General features: G+C 47.6%; 1 protein-coding gene across 1 annotated transcript in view; it reads right to left on the reverse strand.

Moving 5' to 3' along the window:
• The window catches only part of LOC112125921 (NACHT, LRR and PYD domains-containing protein 3-like), a 55,023-nt gene that overhangs the window by 3,206 nt on the left and 36,155 nt on the right, over positions 1-15,662 (reverse strand). The window contains exons 8-9 of the mRNA XM_029911224.1: positions 13,844-14,014; positions 6,307-6,477 (exon numbers count right to left, since the gene is read on the reverse strand). Coding sequence (XP_029767084.1) covers positions 6,307-6,477; positions 13,844-14,014 — 342 coding nt within the window. The remainder of the gene's footprint in view (positions 1-6,306; positions 6,478-13,843; positions 14,015-15,662) is intronic.

Raw genomic sequence — 15,662 nt, forward strand, 5'->3', positions numbered from 1 at the left:
GGGGGGAGGGCGGCCAGAGCGCCGGGGGGAGGGCGGCGAGCCCTGCTGTGGCCCCGCGCTCCCCGGCGGCCGGAGCGCCGCGCCGCCGCCCCCCTCCAGGTGCCGCCCCAAGCACCAGCTTGGGTGCCTGGTGCCTGGAGCCGGCCCTGGGGGGGAGGGTAGCACCCCTTTATGGACACCCAGCCAGTCAGTTAGCTATAAAAATCCTTCTCAGGACTTGTCTACACTGGCAATTAACAGTGCTGCAACTTTCTCTCTCAGGGGTGTGCAAAAACACCCCCCTGAGCACAGCAAGTTGCAGTGCTGTAAAGTGCCAGTATAAACAGTGCCCCAGCGCTGGGAGCTGCTCATGGAGGTGGTTTTTTTAGAGCGCCACGACCACACAAGGCACATTAAAGCGCTGCCACTGTAGACTAGCCCTCAGTAGCTGTTCTCTACTTGCCTTACCTGTAAAGGGTTAAAAAGTCTCACTGAAATGGTTAGGTAAGAGGAAGTGAGTGAGCACCTGGCCAAAAGAGCCAATGGAAAGGCTAGAAACTTTTAAAATTGAGAAAAAACTTCCCCTTTGTCTGTGTTGTTGCCTTTCTCTCAGCTGGAGAGACAGGGCAGCAGGGTATGCTGTAAGGTTTGAGCCAGGTATGAAAAATCATCAGCCTCATACCTAGAAACTACTCATTTGGAACCGCAGATATGTAAGTAGATCAGGAAAAGTTTAGTTAGACGTGATCAGGTTTATCTCTTTATTTTGGGCTTGTGGATTCCTCTGTGCTAACACAGGTGCTTTTGTTTTGTTTTTGTAACCTTTAAGCTGGACCCCAAGAAAGCCATTCTTGGTTTTCAGTGCTTTCAGTTGCTCTTTTAATATGTAGCAACAACCTGATTTTCCAGATGTATTTTCTTTCCCTGTTTTTTTTTTAATAAATTTACCTTTTTTAAGAACATGACTGGAGTCCTGTCTCTTAGGAGGTAAGAGGTCTGGGCATATATTTTTCAGATAGCTGGTGGAAACAGCTGATTTATTTTTCTTCCCTTTTCTCAGCTCTTCCCCAGAGGAGGGGTGAAAGAGTTGGGGGTACCTCACAGGAAGGAATTCCCAAGTGCGCCTTCCTGGGCTCTCAAAGGGGTATTGCACTTGGGTGGTGGCAGCATTTACCAACCAAGGCCAGGGGGATCTGTAACCTTGGGAGTTTAATACAAGCCTGGAGAGGCAAGTATTAATTTTTAGAATCCTTGCGGGCCCCCACCTTCTGCATTCGAAGTGCCAGAGTGGAGAATTAGCCTTGACATGTGGTCACAAGTTCATCATAGCTTCCGCTCAGAACAAGTACACTCGTGAATACATTAGTTACTCCTTTACAGAGTTTGTCTTTGACCTGATCTCATGCAATAGGTGATCAGCAGACAAAAAGTCCCCCACTTAGGATCATGCGTCAAAGACTTAGTCCACAGGTGGAGCTTCACAATCCCCTCCTCCCATGTACTTCCTAGGAGTTCAACTTCACATATATTGTCCCAAAAGATCATTTGTGTCCGTTACCTTTGTCAACATAGTCTTTTGACGCTCACAGTACTTCCCAGAGATTACATTAATCCTATCTTCCTCTTGAAGAAGTTCCATACAATCCCACAATACATAAACATTTGCATTTAATACAACTAACTACTAAAATACTTAAACTTAATTTAATAAGGTTTGTCCAGGATATTACAAAAAATTGCCATAACTGTCAGTGTGTTCCTAGATGTCTTGATCAAACTCAGATAACTTAGCAGCTCAGCCATGAACATCTCAAACCCCATGTGACTTTGGTGTTTTAGCTGCAGACTTCTCCAACACATTTGATTTCACACAGCTGCATGTACATAACTGAGTAGCAAAAGGTGACAAAGTATGAGATATTCACTACAGTAGGGAGCTGAAACATAAGGGTGAATGGTCAAAATGGTTGTCAGTAATTCAGGGCCTGACATGAGGGACATTTACTAGGGAGAGGGAGGGAACTTGGAGGCATTTGGTGCATAGGAAGTGTCACACCACTGCTTTGCATTTCCATCTAAGGATCTCATCATACTTTGCACCATGCATCAATTTATCCCTTTGAAAGTGAGAGAAGCTAGATCAGAAAAGGGCATTCTTCTTCTGAAATGGGAGTGTCCACACAGGGTTTTAGCTATGCATGTAGACAAGCCCACAGAGAGCACCTTTCAGAGGTTTTCAAAATGCTCTTCATCATTAGGCCCCATGAACAGTCTATCATCCTAGTAACTCCAAGTGCCAGGAATACTCTGTTACATGGTCCATGGCTCACTGCTAAATAGCAGGTGTGAATGGTATTCCAAACACTAGTCTGTTATATTGAAATATGTTAATTGTGAGGTGGTACTTGTCACTGTCTTCTGTCTCTATTTCTGGGTAGGCTTGGGAGAGGTTGACTGAGGAGAAATGCTTACCACCTGCAAATATATAATCTATTCTAGGTAATTGATACTTATCCATATGCAATAATGGATTAATGGTAACCTTGATATCACCACAGAACCAGCCAGCCTTTCATCCATAACTTTTCATCACTATGGGGTGCTCCATTCACACAGGTTAACCTTGAAATAATTCCACAGTTCTATCAGTACTGAAATTCTGCTTCTACCTTTGGCTCTATCACACAATGTACAGGATGAGCTTTGCAAAAATGTAGGAATTTCTCCCTGTGCCAGGACACCTGTTGCTTTGGTAGGTTTTAAGGTCCTGATACCATCCTGAAAGACATCAGCTGCCTTGACCAGAAGTTCACTAAGTTTTGATGTGGGCTGGAGTTCACAATTTCTTTTTAACAAAACCTACAGGCATTTTATGCTTTGCCAGCCCACCTGAATCTCTCTGCCATTCTCTTCCAAAAAATGCACAACCAGCTCCCATCACAAAATAGAGGTTACCACGACTGTAAACAGCATGTGCTAATCTTCACTGTAGTAAACATACAGAGGGAGATTTCCCCTTGTTATGAGATGTACCAACCCCATATGGGGAGAGAAGGGGTTAATGAGAGCCTGTGGCACAGACATCTGACTGATACTTTATAGCACACAAGTGACATAGAACACAGGTCCCTCCCCTGAACAGTTTATAATCTAAGGCCCCGATTTTGCAGTAGAATTTGCACAGCTGGACCCTTTACTGGAACAGAGCTCCACTGACTTCAATAGGACTCCACACAGATGTAAGAATCTGCTTACCTGTTGGAGTCTAAATGATGGACATGACAGACAAGTGAGGATATTACACTAGGGAGGTGAGGAGGACTTGGGTTACAAAGCAAGTGTAGGTACATTACTCAGTGTAGGTACATGCACAGACATGGCTTGGGGGGATTTAAATGCTGTGGTTTGATTTGGGGGTTTAGTTTTTTATTAATTGTGTTAGAGATTACAGTGCAGAGACACTGTTTTGTAGCAGATGCTGAAAAGTGAGTTTTCATGAGAGATTCAAATGAGGCGAAGGAGGGGACTTGACAGATTTTAGAAGGGGGCTCCAAGAACAAAGGACAGCCTGAAAAGGAAGCATCTTCTTATGGTGGGGCTCCCAGTCCGTACGACAATACACACTCTGTATGAAATGCTACTGCTCATGTTTCACTCCTGTTAAGTTGGGTGTAAGTAGCGGCTCATCAGGCCACATTCTTGCCCCCCATCAACAGCTGCTTTCTGCTTTAAACTAAGATGACATCAAGAGCTAGATTCCCATAACACAAGGCCAAGAAGAAGGAGAGAGGCAGATGCAGCAAGAGGAACCAGTCGAGGGCAGTTTGGGAGGGAGGCACGGGAAAAACCATGAAGGACAGTTGGATAAAACCCAGACTGTATCCAAATTTACCCCGATGGTGTGCAATGAATGCTAGTTTAGATGGATGGAATGAATTCACACAGTGGGTCTGAGTAGGACAAACAGGCATTATGTCTGTGAATTAATTTAAATATAAATGGTGGCAGGTCTGCATAGTACCTAAACAACTCAATCTTTTTCAGTGTATTTCTCTTCCTGATACTCCTGTGAGGTAGGGCAGAGCTACTATCCCCATTTACACATCTGAGGCACAGAGAGACTAAGTGACTTTCCCAAGGTCACACAGGGGGTCTGGCAGAGGAGGGAATGGAACCCAGGAGTCACAAGCTACTGCCCTAATCTCTAGACCAGCCTTCCTCTCTAAAAGCTAATTAAGTGTGTACAACAACTTTCTTGTGGAAACAACCCCCTCACTCTCACTATCCTGAATCTCCAGTAGATTTACACCAGAAATGCACATGTGCAGACAAAAGCTCCTTTCGATAATAGGAGGAGCCAAAAATGCAGGTCCGATAACCACCCCCCATAATGCCCTCTGTTCATTGCTTACCTCTGCAGCAGCGTCAGCAGCAGTGGGAAGGGATATCGTGATCCCTGAACCAATGGCCCTGCTAATTCTATGTGGGGAACGTGAAAAGTAGCACAAGGGTGAGAGGAATCTGCTGGCTACAGGTCAATATTGGCCCAAGCAATTCCTCAGGCAAAGGCTGAATAAATCTGCAGAGGAAATATTCATAGATTCTAAGGCCAGATGGGACCACTATGGTCATCTAGTCTGATCTCCTGTATACCATAGGCCAAAGGACTTCCCTGCATTAAGTCTCTGAAAGGGACTGTTTAGAAATGGGGGTCTCAAACACGCAGTCCGCGGGGCTCTTGCGTGTAGCCCGCCAAGCTCCCCGTGGCCCCCTCCCCCACACCTCTGCCTACCCGCGGGATTGCCCCCTGTGGCGTTGCGAGCCCCGCGCCGCACTCTGAAGCGGCTAGCAGCATGCCCCTTCGGGCCGGGGGGAGGAGGAGGCACAGGGCTCCTGCATTGCCTCCTTCCAGGCACCGCCCTCCACAGCTCCCATTGGCCGGGAACAGGGAACCGCGGCCAATGGGAGCTTGGTGGGAGGTACCTAAAGGAGCAGCAAGAGCAGCGCATGCACAGAACCCTGAGTCCCCCACCTTCTCCCAGGTGCTGCAGGGACACGGTTCCAGCTGCTTCCTGGAACGGAGCGGCGTGGGGCCGGGGCCCAGGGCAGGAGCCCCTCTAGGTAAGTGGCGCTGGGCTGGAGCTTGCACCCTGCACCCCAACCCCCTGCCCTGAGCCCCCTGACACATCCCACACCCCTCCCGCACCCCAACCCCCTGCCCTGAGCCCCCTGCCACATCTTGCACCCCTCCTGTACTCCCTGCCCTGAGCCACCTGCCGCACCCTGCACACCACCTACACCTCAACTCCTTGCCCTGAGCCCCTGCCACACCCTGCACCCTTTCTGCACCCCCTGGGGGCAGCGTTGGGGTGGGGACTTCAGGGAAGGGGTGGGAAGAGGTGGGGCAGGGAAGGGGCCTAAAGGAAGGGGTGGAGTGGGGGTGGGGCCAGAGGCAGTGAGGGGGGGTGTCAGTGATGCGGCCTTCGGTTCAATGCACTAGTCCTCATGTGACCCTCGTGGTCATTTGAGTTTGAGACCCCTGATCTAGTGTCTCTTAGGGGGCTCAGGGCAGGGGGTTGGGGTGCGGGAGGGGTGTGGGATGTGGCAGGGGGCTCAGGGCAGGGGTTGGGGTGTGGGATGTGGCAGAGGGCTCAGGGCAGGGAGTTGGAGTGCAGGGTGCAAACTCCAGCCCGGCGCCGCTTACCTAGAGTGGCTCCGGGGTGGCAGCGGCGCGCACGGGGGCCAGGGCCTGCCTGCCCTGGCCCCACGCCGCTCCGTTCCAGGAAGCAACTGGAACAGTGTCCCTGCAGCCCCTGGGGGAGGGTTGGGGACTCAGGGTTCCGTGCGTGCACTGGGCTTGCCGCTCCTCTAGGTACCTCCCACTAAGCTCCCATTGGCTGCGGTTCCCTGTTCCCGGCCAATGGGAGCTGCGGGGGGCGGTGCCTGGAAGGAGGCAATGCAGGAGCCCTCTGCCTCCTCCCCCCAGCCCGAAGGGGCATGCTGCCAGATGCTTCAGAGTGCGGCGCGGGGCTCGCAACACCACAGGGGGCAATCCCGCGGGTAGGCAGAGGGGCGGGGAGCTTGGTAGGCCACATGCAAGAGCCCTGCGGGCCGCGTGTTTGAGACCCTTGCACTAGATCATTCAAGTTTTTCACTAGTAAATTGCAGCCTATCTGCATAGCAGTGAGAAAAAAAATGAGAGCCAATTCTTGGGTTACGGGAATGGACAGTAACCCTATGATTCTAGTAAAAAGACCTTAATCCTGACACTGTGTTAATAACCACAGATAACCAGGGTCACAGGTTCAAATCCCAGCTGTAACTTACCATAATTTCTGCAGTTTGCAGTTTCGATGTTTCAGTCCTTCACACAACTGCTTCACCCCTGAATCTTCCAGTTTGTTCTTACATATGTCCAGTTCTCTCATGGCCCGGTTTGAACCAAGAGCAGAGAAGAGCTCCTCACAACAAGCAACTGTGAAATCACAACGACTCAGTCTGCAGGAGCCAAAGATATAAAGAGGAAATTGTTTATTTTTGCCCCATTCACTGCTGTCGGTGGTGTCTAGGAGATTTTCTGCTCTAGACATGCACAGATAAATCGCAATACTCCTACTGGCATGACAGCCTCCTGAGGGAATTCATTTCCATGTGCACCTGTTCTGTCAGTTCCTGTGTATTCCACAAGGGAATGTTCATCTGAGTCCAAAGGAAAGGGAGATTGAGAGACCATTTCTAATGGGCTGGAGAGTCCTAACAACATTCTGTAATGAGCTGCTGGTCCACAAGTGGGTACCCCTTATCTATAATGAGTTGGAGAGACAGGACTGGGCTCCGGGATATTCTGGGACTGGCAGGGACTCAGATCAGCACCTAGCCAGTAGTGGGTGCTGTGTTAACCAGAGTAATAAGGAGCGCAAAGTGACATCCTGGGGACAGTGAATCTGGCTGACAGAGAGATGGCCAATGTGTGTGAGGGTGAGCAGCAGGCTGCAGGCAGTAGGGAGAGAAGGCTGGGTAGCAGGATCCTGAGAGCAAGGGAAAGTAGGTGGGGGCCAGCCCACAGCCTGCTCTCAGTGACACTTGCTGGCTGAGCCGTGTTATCAGTATGACTGTGACCCAGACATCTCTTGGTGCCAACTGGCTGAGGGCATAAGAGGTGCACAGTGGTTTGCAAGGGATCCCTTGGATCTGATGTCTACATAATTGTGCACCAAAGGGGCAGTATGTAAGGACTCTACCAACAGCCAGTAACACATTGGTTGTCCTAATCATGGTGAGATGCATGTACAAATGATGTTTAAGGAGTTATGTGTCTATAGTGAGAACTATGTTCTAAAGCTATGTAAATTAAGACAGGTCACCTGAAGGTGATGAACAGGTTTTATCCAGCAGTGGGTAGGAGATGCTTATCTCTGCCTGGCTGTCCATTGTGTATTGTGTGTCTTACAATGTAAGTCTATCTGCATATAGAGCCACTAGCTAATCAAGATTGTGAAACTGACAAGAGATCACAAAATCTCCAAGAAGGAGCATACAGCAGGAGGGTGTCCTGTTTGTGATGAAGATCAAAGAATTAGGGCTGGTCTACACTACACAGTTAGGTCAACATCATACATTTTATGTCAACCTAACTCTGTAATCATCTACACTAAAATGTAGCTCCCACCAGTGCAACTCACCCACTACACTGACTTAACTCCACGTCCACAAGAGGTGTAGCACTTAAGGCGATGTAGTTAAGTCAATGCAGTGTCAGTGTAGACACTGTTGCCTACATCAGCTGTTGCTGCCTTTTAGAAACCATCCCCCAATGGCAGTTAAATTGGTGCAAGCGCTCCTAGTGAGCACGCACACCACCGACACAAGGAGCCTGGTTTGGACATGTAAAACAGATTCAATTACTGCAGTGGCTGTACATTGACATAACATAGGTCAACTTAATTAGTCTGCTTTATCAGGGAAATGCAGAGAGACACCCAGTAACTTTTACCTAGCTGCCAGCTGCCTGTTTTATGAACGGAGGGTTATAACCAGCCTGATTGTTAATGACTGGGGGGAAAACTTTGCGTGAGATACTCTCCTGTTTGATAAAGTATATTATCAGGGGGAGCTAGCGAACAGGGGACTGCAAACAGGAGAGTTTGAGAGGGGGAGAATGAGAAGGCAATCCCTCTGCCGAAACAAACAAGGTGTGAGTATGAACCTTGGGATGAGTGAGTTTGAGTTTGCTTGACTGTTTGTTTGTGTCTTTCTTTCTCTTTCAAGTTTATTTCAGTTATTGGGTCAGTTGGGATTGTGTGTCTGGGGACTGTTTGAGCCTTGTTCACCCTTGATCAGCCTCAATCAGGCTAGTGATCACCTTCCTCCTGTGTGATTAACGAGAGGATAGGACTGACCTAGCAGAGAAGGCCTTAAAAGCCAGAGGCTAAGCGACCAGGGGACCACAAACAGGGGAGTTTGAAAGCGGGTTTGTAGGAGGGAGTCTTGAGGCAGTGACTATGGATAGGAAGGGCCGTATCACCTGTGCCAATACTGCTCCTATCTCCTCCACTTGCACCTGTAGCCAGACAGAGAACCCGACCATGGATGCCTCTACCCAGATCCTGGTGTGGTTTTGCAGAGACTGTGGCCTGCATTTCCCACTCACAGAAAACCAGGCTGAGGGGACCATCCAGTGCAACAGGTGCCTGCTGGAGGAATCTCTCAGGAAGCAGGTGGGAGAGCTACAGGAGGAGGTGGCTAGGCTGAGGAGCATCCATGCAATGAGGAATTCAGGAATTCCTCGAGAGTATTGATGTGGAGATGTCAAAGGCAGGGGAAGTTATCCAGCTACAGAGGACTCCTGGCACACCACTGGGGGAGAAGGATATCCTATCTCCTAGAACTGGAAGGGACCTTGAAAGGTCATCGAGTCCAGCCCCCTGCCTTCACTAGCAGGACCAAGTACTGATTTTGCCCCAGATCCCTAAGTGGCCCCCTCAAGGATTGAACTCACAACCCTGGGTTTAGCAGGCCAATGCTCAAACCACTGAGCTAACCCTCCCCCGAGATATGACTCTGTCAGAGGGAGGACACTGGCAGCTGGTTACTTCTGGCAGCAGGCAGTGCTCCACCACGACACCCATCCCACCCCCTATGTTGATAGAGAACCGTTATGCTGCTCTGGCAATTAGAGATGAGGAAGCGCCTGCTAAGGTGAAGGAGGAGAAGCCGTATACCCCCAATGCTGGGAGGTCTTCAGCCACCACTCCCAGGAGGAAACTTAGAGTAGTGGTGGTTGGAGACTCTCTTCTGAGGGGGACGGAGGCACCCATCTCTTACCCTGACCCTGCCTTCCAGGGGCCCGTATCCGAGACGTTACGGAGGGATTGTCGAGGATCATCCGGCCCTCTGTCTACTACCCCATGCTACTCATCAATGTGGGCACTAATGATACTGCGAGGTATGACCCTCAGCAGATCAAAAATGACTACAGGGCTCTGGGGGTATGGATGAAGGAGGTCGGGGCGCAGGTGGTGTTCTCTTCGATCCTTCCGGTCAAGAGTAGGGGCCTGGGCAGACAGATGCATCCTGAAGGTGAATGCATGGCTGCTAAGATGGTGTCACCAGGAGGGCTTTGGCTTCCTTGACCACGGGATGATGTTCCAGGAAGAAGGACTGCTAAGCAGAGATGGGGTCCACCTATTGAGGATGGGGAACACCGGCTAACCTAGTGAGTAGGGCTTTAAACTAGGTTTGAAGGGGGCAGGAGACCAAAGCCTACAGGTAAGTCAAACACATGGAGACTTGGGAGAAGGGTCAGAAATTGGGGAGAGCATTGGCTGTAACAGCAGGGATCAACAAGAAACAAGACAGAACTGGGGGGGAAATCAAATTAATATCTTAAAGTCTGTATACTAATGCAAGAAGTATGGGGAATAAGCAGGAAGAACTCATAGTGCTGATCAATGACCACAACTATGACATAGCTGGCATCACAGAGACCTGGTGGGACAATACGCACGATTGGAATATTGGTATAGAAGGGTACAGCTTGCTGAGGAAGGATAGGCAGGGGGAAGGGGAGGTGTTGCCTTATATATTAAGCATGTATACACTTGGCCTGAGGTTGAGATGGAAATAGAAGACAGACTTGTTGAAACATTCTGGATAAGGATAAAAGGGGTAAAAAAATAAAGGTGATGACACAGTAGGGGTCTTCTACAGACCACCTAACCAGGAAGAAGAGGTGGATGAGGAGTTTTTCAAACAACTAACAAAAACATCCAAAGCACAGGACTTGGTGGTAATGGGGGATTTCAACTACCCAGACATCTTTTGGGAAAATAACACCGCAGGGCACAGATTATCCAGTAAATCCTTGGAATGTATTGGAGACAATTTTTTGTTCCAGAAGGTGGAGAAAACTACGAGGGGAGAGGCTGTTCTAGACTTCATTTTGACAAATAAGTAGGAACTGGTTGAGAATTTGGAAGTGGAAGGTAGCTTGGGTGAAAGCGATCATGAAATAATGAGTTCATGATTCTAAGGAATGGTAGGAGGGAAAACAGCAAAATAAAGACAATGGATTTCAGGAAGGCAGACTTTAGCAAACTCAGGGAGTTGGTAGGTAAGATCTCATGGGAAGCAAGTTTAAGGGGAAAAAAATAGAAGACAGCTGGCAGTTTTTCAGAAAGACATTATTAAGGGCACAAGAGCAAATTCTCCCACTGTGTAAAAAGGACAGGAAGTATGGCAAGAGACCACCCTGGTTTAACCAGGAGATCTCAAATGATCTAAAAATCAAAAAAGAGTCCTACAAAAAGTGGAAACAAGGTCAAATTACAAAGGAGGAATATAAACAAATAACACATGTATGTAGGGGCAAAATTAGAAAGGCCAAGGCACAAAACGAGATCAAACTAGTTAGAGACATAAAGGGTAACAAGAAAACATTCTACAAATACATTAGAAGCAAGAGGAAGACCAAGGAGAGGGTAGGCCCGTTACTCATGAAGAGGGGAAAACAATAACAGAAAATGTGGACATGGCAGAAGTGCTTAATGACTTCTTTGTTTCAGTTTTCACCAAGAAGGTTGCCATAGAGAATGCCAGTGAAAATGGGGTAGGTTCAGATGTTAAAATAGGGAAAGAACAAGTTAAAAGTTACTTGGACAAGTTAGATGTCTTCAAGTCACCAGGGCCTGGTGAAATGCATCCTAGAATACTCAAGGAATTGACTGAGGAAATATCTGAGCCATTAGCTATTATCTTTGAAAAGTCATAGAAGATGGGGAGATTCCAGAAGACTGGAAAAGAGCACATATAGTGCCTATCTATTAAAAGGGAAACAAGGGAAACCCAGGCAATTACAGACCAGTCAGGTTAACTTCTGTACCAGGTAAGATAATGGAGCAAATAATTAAGGAATCAATTTGCAAATATCTAGAAGATAAGGTGATAAGTGATAATCAGTGTGGATTTGTCATGAACAAATCATGTCAAACCAACCTGATAGCTTTCTTTGACAGGGTAACAAGTCTTGTGGATGGGAGAGGGGATGCGGTAGATGTGGTATATTTAGACTTTAGTAAGGCTTTTGATACAGTCTTGCATGACCTTCTCATTAAGAAAGTAGGGAAATACAACCTAGATGGAGTTACTATAAGGTGGATGCATAACTGGTTGGAAAACTGCCCCCAAAGAATAGTTATCAATGGTTCACAGTCAGGCTGGGAGGGGTTCTGCAGGGATCAATTCTGGGTCCAGTTCTTTTCAATGTCTCCATCAAGGATTTAGGTCATGCCATAGTGAGTATACTTATTAAGTTTGCAGATGATACCAAGCAAGTGCCTTAGAGGATAGGATGAAAATTCAAAATGATCTGGACAAACTAGAGAAATGATCTGAGGTAAATAGGATGAAATTCAATAAGGACAAATGCACTCCACTTAGGAAGGAACAATCTGTTACACACATACAAAATGGGAAATGACTGCCTAGGAAGGAGTACTTGCGGAAAGGGATTTAGGGGTCATAGTGGACCACAAGCTAAATATGAGTCAACAGTGTAACGCTGTTGCAAAAAAAGCAAACATCATTCTGGGATGTATTAATAGGAGTGTTTTAAGCAAGACACGAGAAGTAATTTTTCTGCTCTACTCTGCGCTGATTAGGCCTCAACTCGAGTATTGTGTCCAGTTCTTGGTGCCACATTTCAGGAAAGATGTGAACAAATTGGAGAAAGTCCAGAGAAGAGCAACAAGGATGATTAGGGATCTGGAAAATATGACCTATGAGGGAAGATTGAAAGAATTGGGTTTGTTTAGTCTGGAAAAGAGAAAACCGAGAGGGGACATGATAACAGTTTTCAAGTATCTAAAAGGTTGTTACAAGGAGGAGGAAGAAAAATTATTCTCCTTAACCTTTGATGATAGGACAAGAAGCAATGGGCTTAAATTGCAGCAATGGAGGTTTAGGTTGGACATTAGGAAAAAATTCCTAACTGTCAGGGTGGTTAAGCACTGGAATAAATTGCCTACAGAGGTTGTGGAATCTCCATCACTGGAGATTTCTAAAGGCAGGTTAGACAAACACCTGTCAGGAATGGTCTAGATAGTGCTTGGTCCTGCCAAGAGTGCAGGGACTGGAGTTGATGACCTCTCGAGGTTCCTTCCAGTCCTATGATTCTTTTCAGTATAAGCAAATCTAAGTGTGATTTGAGCAGAGTGGTGATCCTGAGGTGAAACTGGCAACCTGAGGTATACTGTTCTTTTGGGAATAGCATACCTGTAAATACATGAGTATCCAGTGGGCGAGGGGCTGAACGCTCCAGGGGGACACTTGGAGGGGTCGGGGGTTGGAGGGTGTCTATCACTAATCTGCAGAAGGACCGTGAGGCCTAGAGGGGAGGGCTTATGTTGCTAGTGACTGGCGGAGTTGGGGAACCTCACGCTACCAGCAGATTGTAGCGAAGTGCCTCCCAGCTTTGGGTACCCCGGGAAGCATTACAGTGACACTTTGGCCAGAAATAACCTGTTTCCCAGCCTCTTTGAGGAAAACACATTAATGTTGATATTTATTCACATTCATTGTTTACAGCCAGTTGGGAAGAACAAAGTGTTTAATTTTCTTTAGTCTCCAGACCTTTTAAGAGAGCAGGAGTGATAGCTCCCATTCAGAAGTGGGGTGTCTGTCATTATTATTGCTTGACTGAATAAAGTAATTATGTTTCTAGCAGGGAAATATGCTGTGCACTAGACTCTGTCCTCAGCTGTATCAAGTTCACACTTGGTACCAATGAGGACAACAAGGAGACCTGGAAGTGAAGCAATTGGCTCTGAACCCCCATTCTATCTTCCTGTTTCAGGGCCAAGCAGTGGCCCAAACAGTCTCTGGCATAACTTGGAAGAACCTCAAGGTGCTCTAAGTTACCCCAGCTGCTTTGCTAGCCTAGCTTCTGGTGGAGCTCCATGCACTCTGCCCCACCCTATCCTGCCCCTGACGTACACCCTCCATGCCTCTGCACACACCCCAGTTGGGATGGGGACATGGGTGGCACAGAACTGGCTATACCTATTTTGCATACCCAGGATTACCCTGTGTCAGCAGGATCATTGGCTGCACCTTTAGGGCAGCTGCACAGCTGCTTTACCCTGAACAGGAGCCAAAGGTGGAGCTCACAACATTGTTCAATTGTTTAACTAGTAAAATGCAACCAATGAACACATCAGTGGCTCTCTGTTCTTTGCCTTGGGAGCAAAGTTGGGAGGGTCCAGGGCTGGGATCCACGCACTGTAGGATACGGTGTTCTGGATTAAAAGAACATAACTCAACACTACAACATTAACAGGCACAGACTAAAGAATCAGCTATTACTTACCTTAGATTCTGCAGTTTGCAGTTTGGATGTTTCAGTACCTCACACAGCAGCCTCATTCCTGAATCTTCCAGTTTGTTGTTCCTCAGGTCCAACTCTGTCAGGGTCTGTCTGGTGCTAAGAACAGAGGAGAGATCCCCACAACAAGCAGCTGTGAGATCACAATTCGTCAATCTACAGGAGACAAAAACAGACAGCAAAATGACAATCTGTTTATACCCCATTCTCTGCATTTCCATTCCCTGAGACCAGTGTGCATCTCTAAAGAGATTCTTAATTCAGAGACAATAGAAATAATTTTATTTATTTCAATTTGAATAATAAAAAGACACCTTGTAATGAAAGTAGAATTTTCTGTAATACTTGTAAGAACAGTATGCATCTCAATTGACCCATCTGACTTGGTATTTTTATTACCCATTGGACACAGAGGGGTTAAAATGCTCCTCCTGGAACAGAAGGAAGGCATGAGGGGTTTGAGTCAGAACATGTAGCTGTCTGGGTTGGTATCAATGTGCCATTAGAAGCTGGAATGGAATCAATGCATCTGAATGGAAGACCCTACAGAGACAATGGAAATGCCAAAAGAAGAAAAAATTAACACCTAGCAAGAGAGGCAGCTGAACACGTGAAGACAATGTGGTTGAGTCTGGAAAACAGACAACAGGGATCAGGCAGGGCCTATATCAAAATCTGGGCTCAGACACACTGAGGCTCTCACTTCAGACTTAGGCATAGACAAGGTATGGAGACAGCAAAGATGGAGCTCAGATGGCCTACCCTTGTGTAAAAAGTGTGAGCACTTGGGTATCTGACACATTAAGGGTGCATTTACATTGCATGCTTCTTTAAGCAGCATGTAATGTACATATTCATGTAGCCCCTCTAGTTCGTGTATAATAGCAGTTTCATCAGTGAGGCATGGCTTAGGTGAGTAAAGATGGACCTAAAGGGCGGGGGTATGTACCTGAGTACTTACCCTACACTGCTCCCTACTCACACTACTGCCTGCCTAGTCTACACTGCTGTTTATATATACACTGTGACAGACCCAGACCAGTGGGGTACAGGAGTCTGGTAGAGGGCAAATATACTGGTCACTGGATGAGTAGTTTTCTGTTCCCTGAGTGACCAGAGCAGGGGCTGCACTAGAGTAATCAGGAACCTGCTAGAACCAGTTAAGGCAGGCAGGCTAATTAGGACACCTGGAGCCAATTAAGAAGAAGCTTCTAGAATGAATTAAGGCAGGCTAATCAGGGCACCTGGGTTTTAAAAAGGAGCTCACTTCAGTTTGTGGGGGGAATGTGAGGAGCTGGGAGCAAGAGGTGGAAGGAGCTGAGAGTGAGAGGGTGTGCTGCTGGAGGACTGAGGAGCACAAGCGTTATCAGACACCAGGAGGAAGGTCCTGTGGTGAGAATAAGGAAGGTGTTTGGAGGAGGCCATGGGGAAGTAGCCCAGGGAGTTGTAGCTGTCATGCAGCTGTTACAGGAGGCACTATAGACAGCTGCAGTCCACAGGGCCCTGGGCTGGAACCCGGAGTAGAGGGCGGGCCCGGGTTCCCCCCAGACCTCCCAATTGACCTGGACTGTGGGTTCTCCCAGAGGGGAAGGTCTCTGGGCTGTTCCCCAACCCACATGGTGAATCTCTGAGGCAAGAAAATCCGCCAATAAGCGCAGGACCCACCAAGATAGAGGAGGAACTTTGTCACACTGGTGTAAGGAGTGGGATCTTGGGGTGCACAGCGTGGTGGAAGAAGGAGGGTGATTTAAACAAAAACAAAACAAAAAAAAAAGGAGAGGGTTTATTTTTTTTCCACCACAAT

Source organism: Terrapene carolina, unplaced genomic scaffold, assembly GCF_002925995.2.
Source record: "Terrapene carolina triunguis isolate 2854851 unplaced genomic scaffold, T_m_triunguis-2.0 Scaffold90, whole genome shotgun sequence".
Classification (NCBI taxonomy): domain Eukaryota; kingdom Metazoa; phylum Chordata; order Testudines; family Emydidae; genus Terrapene; species Terrapene triunguis.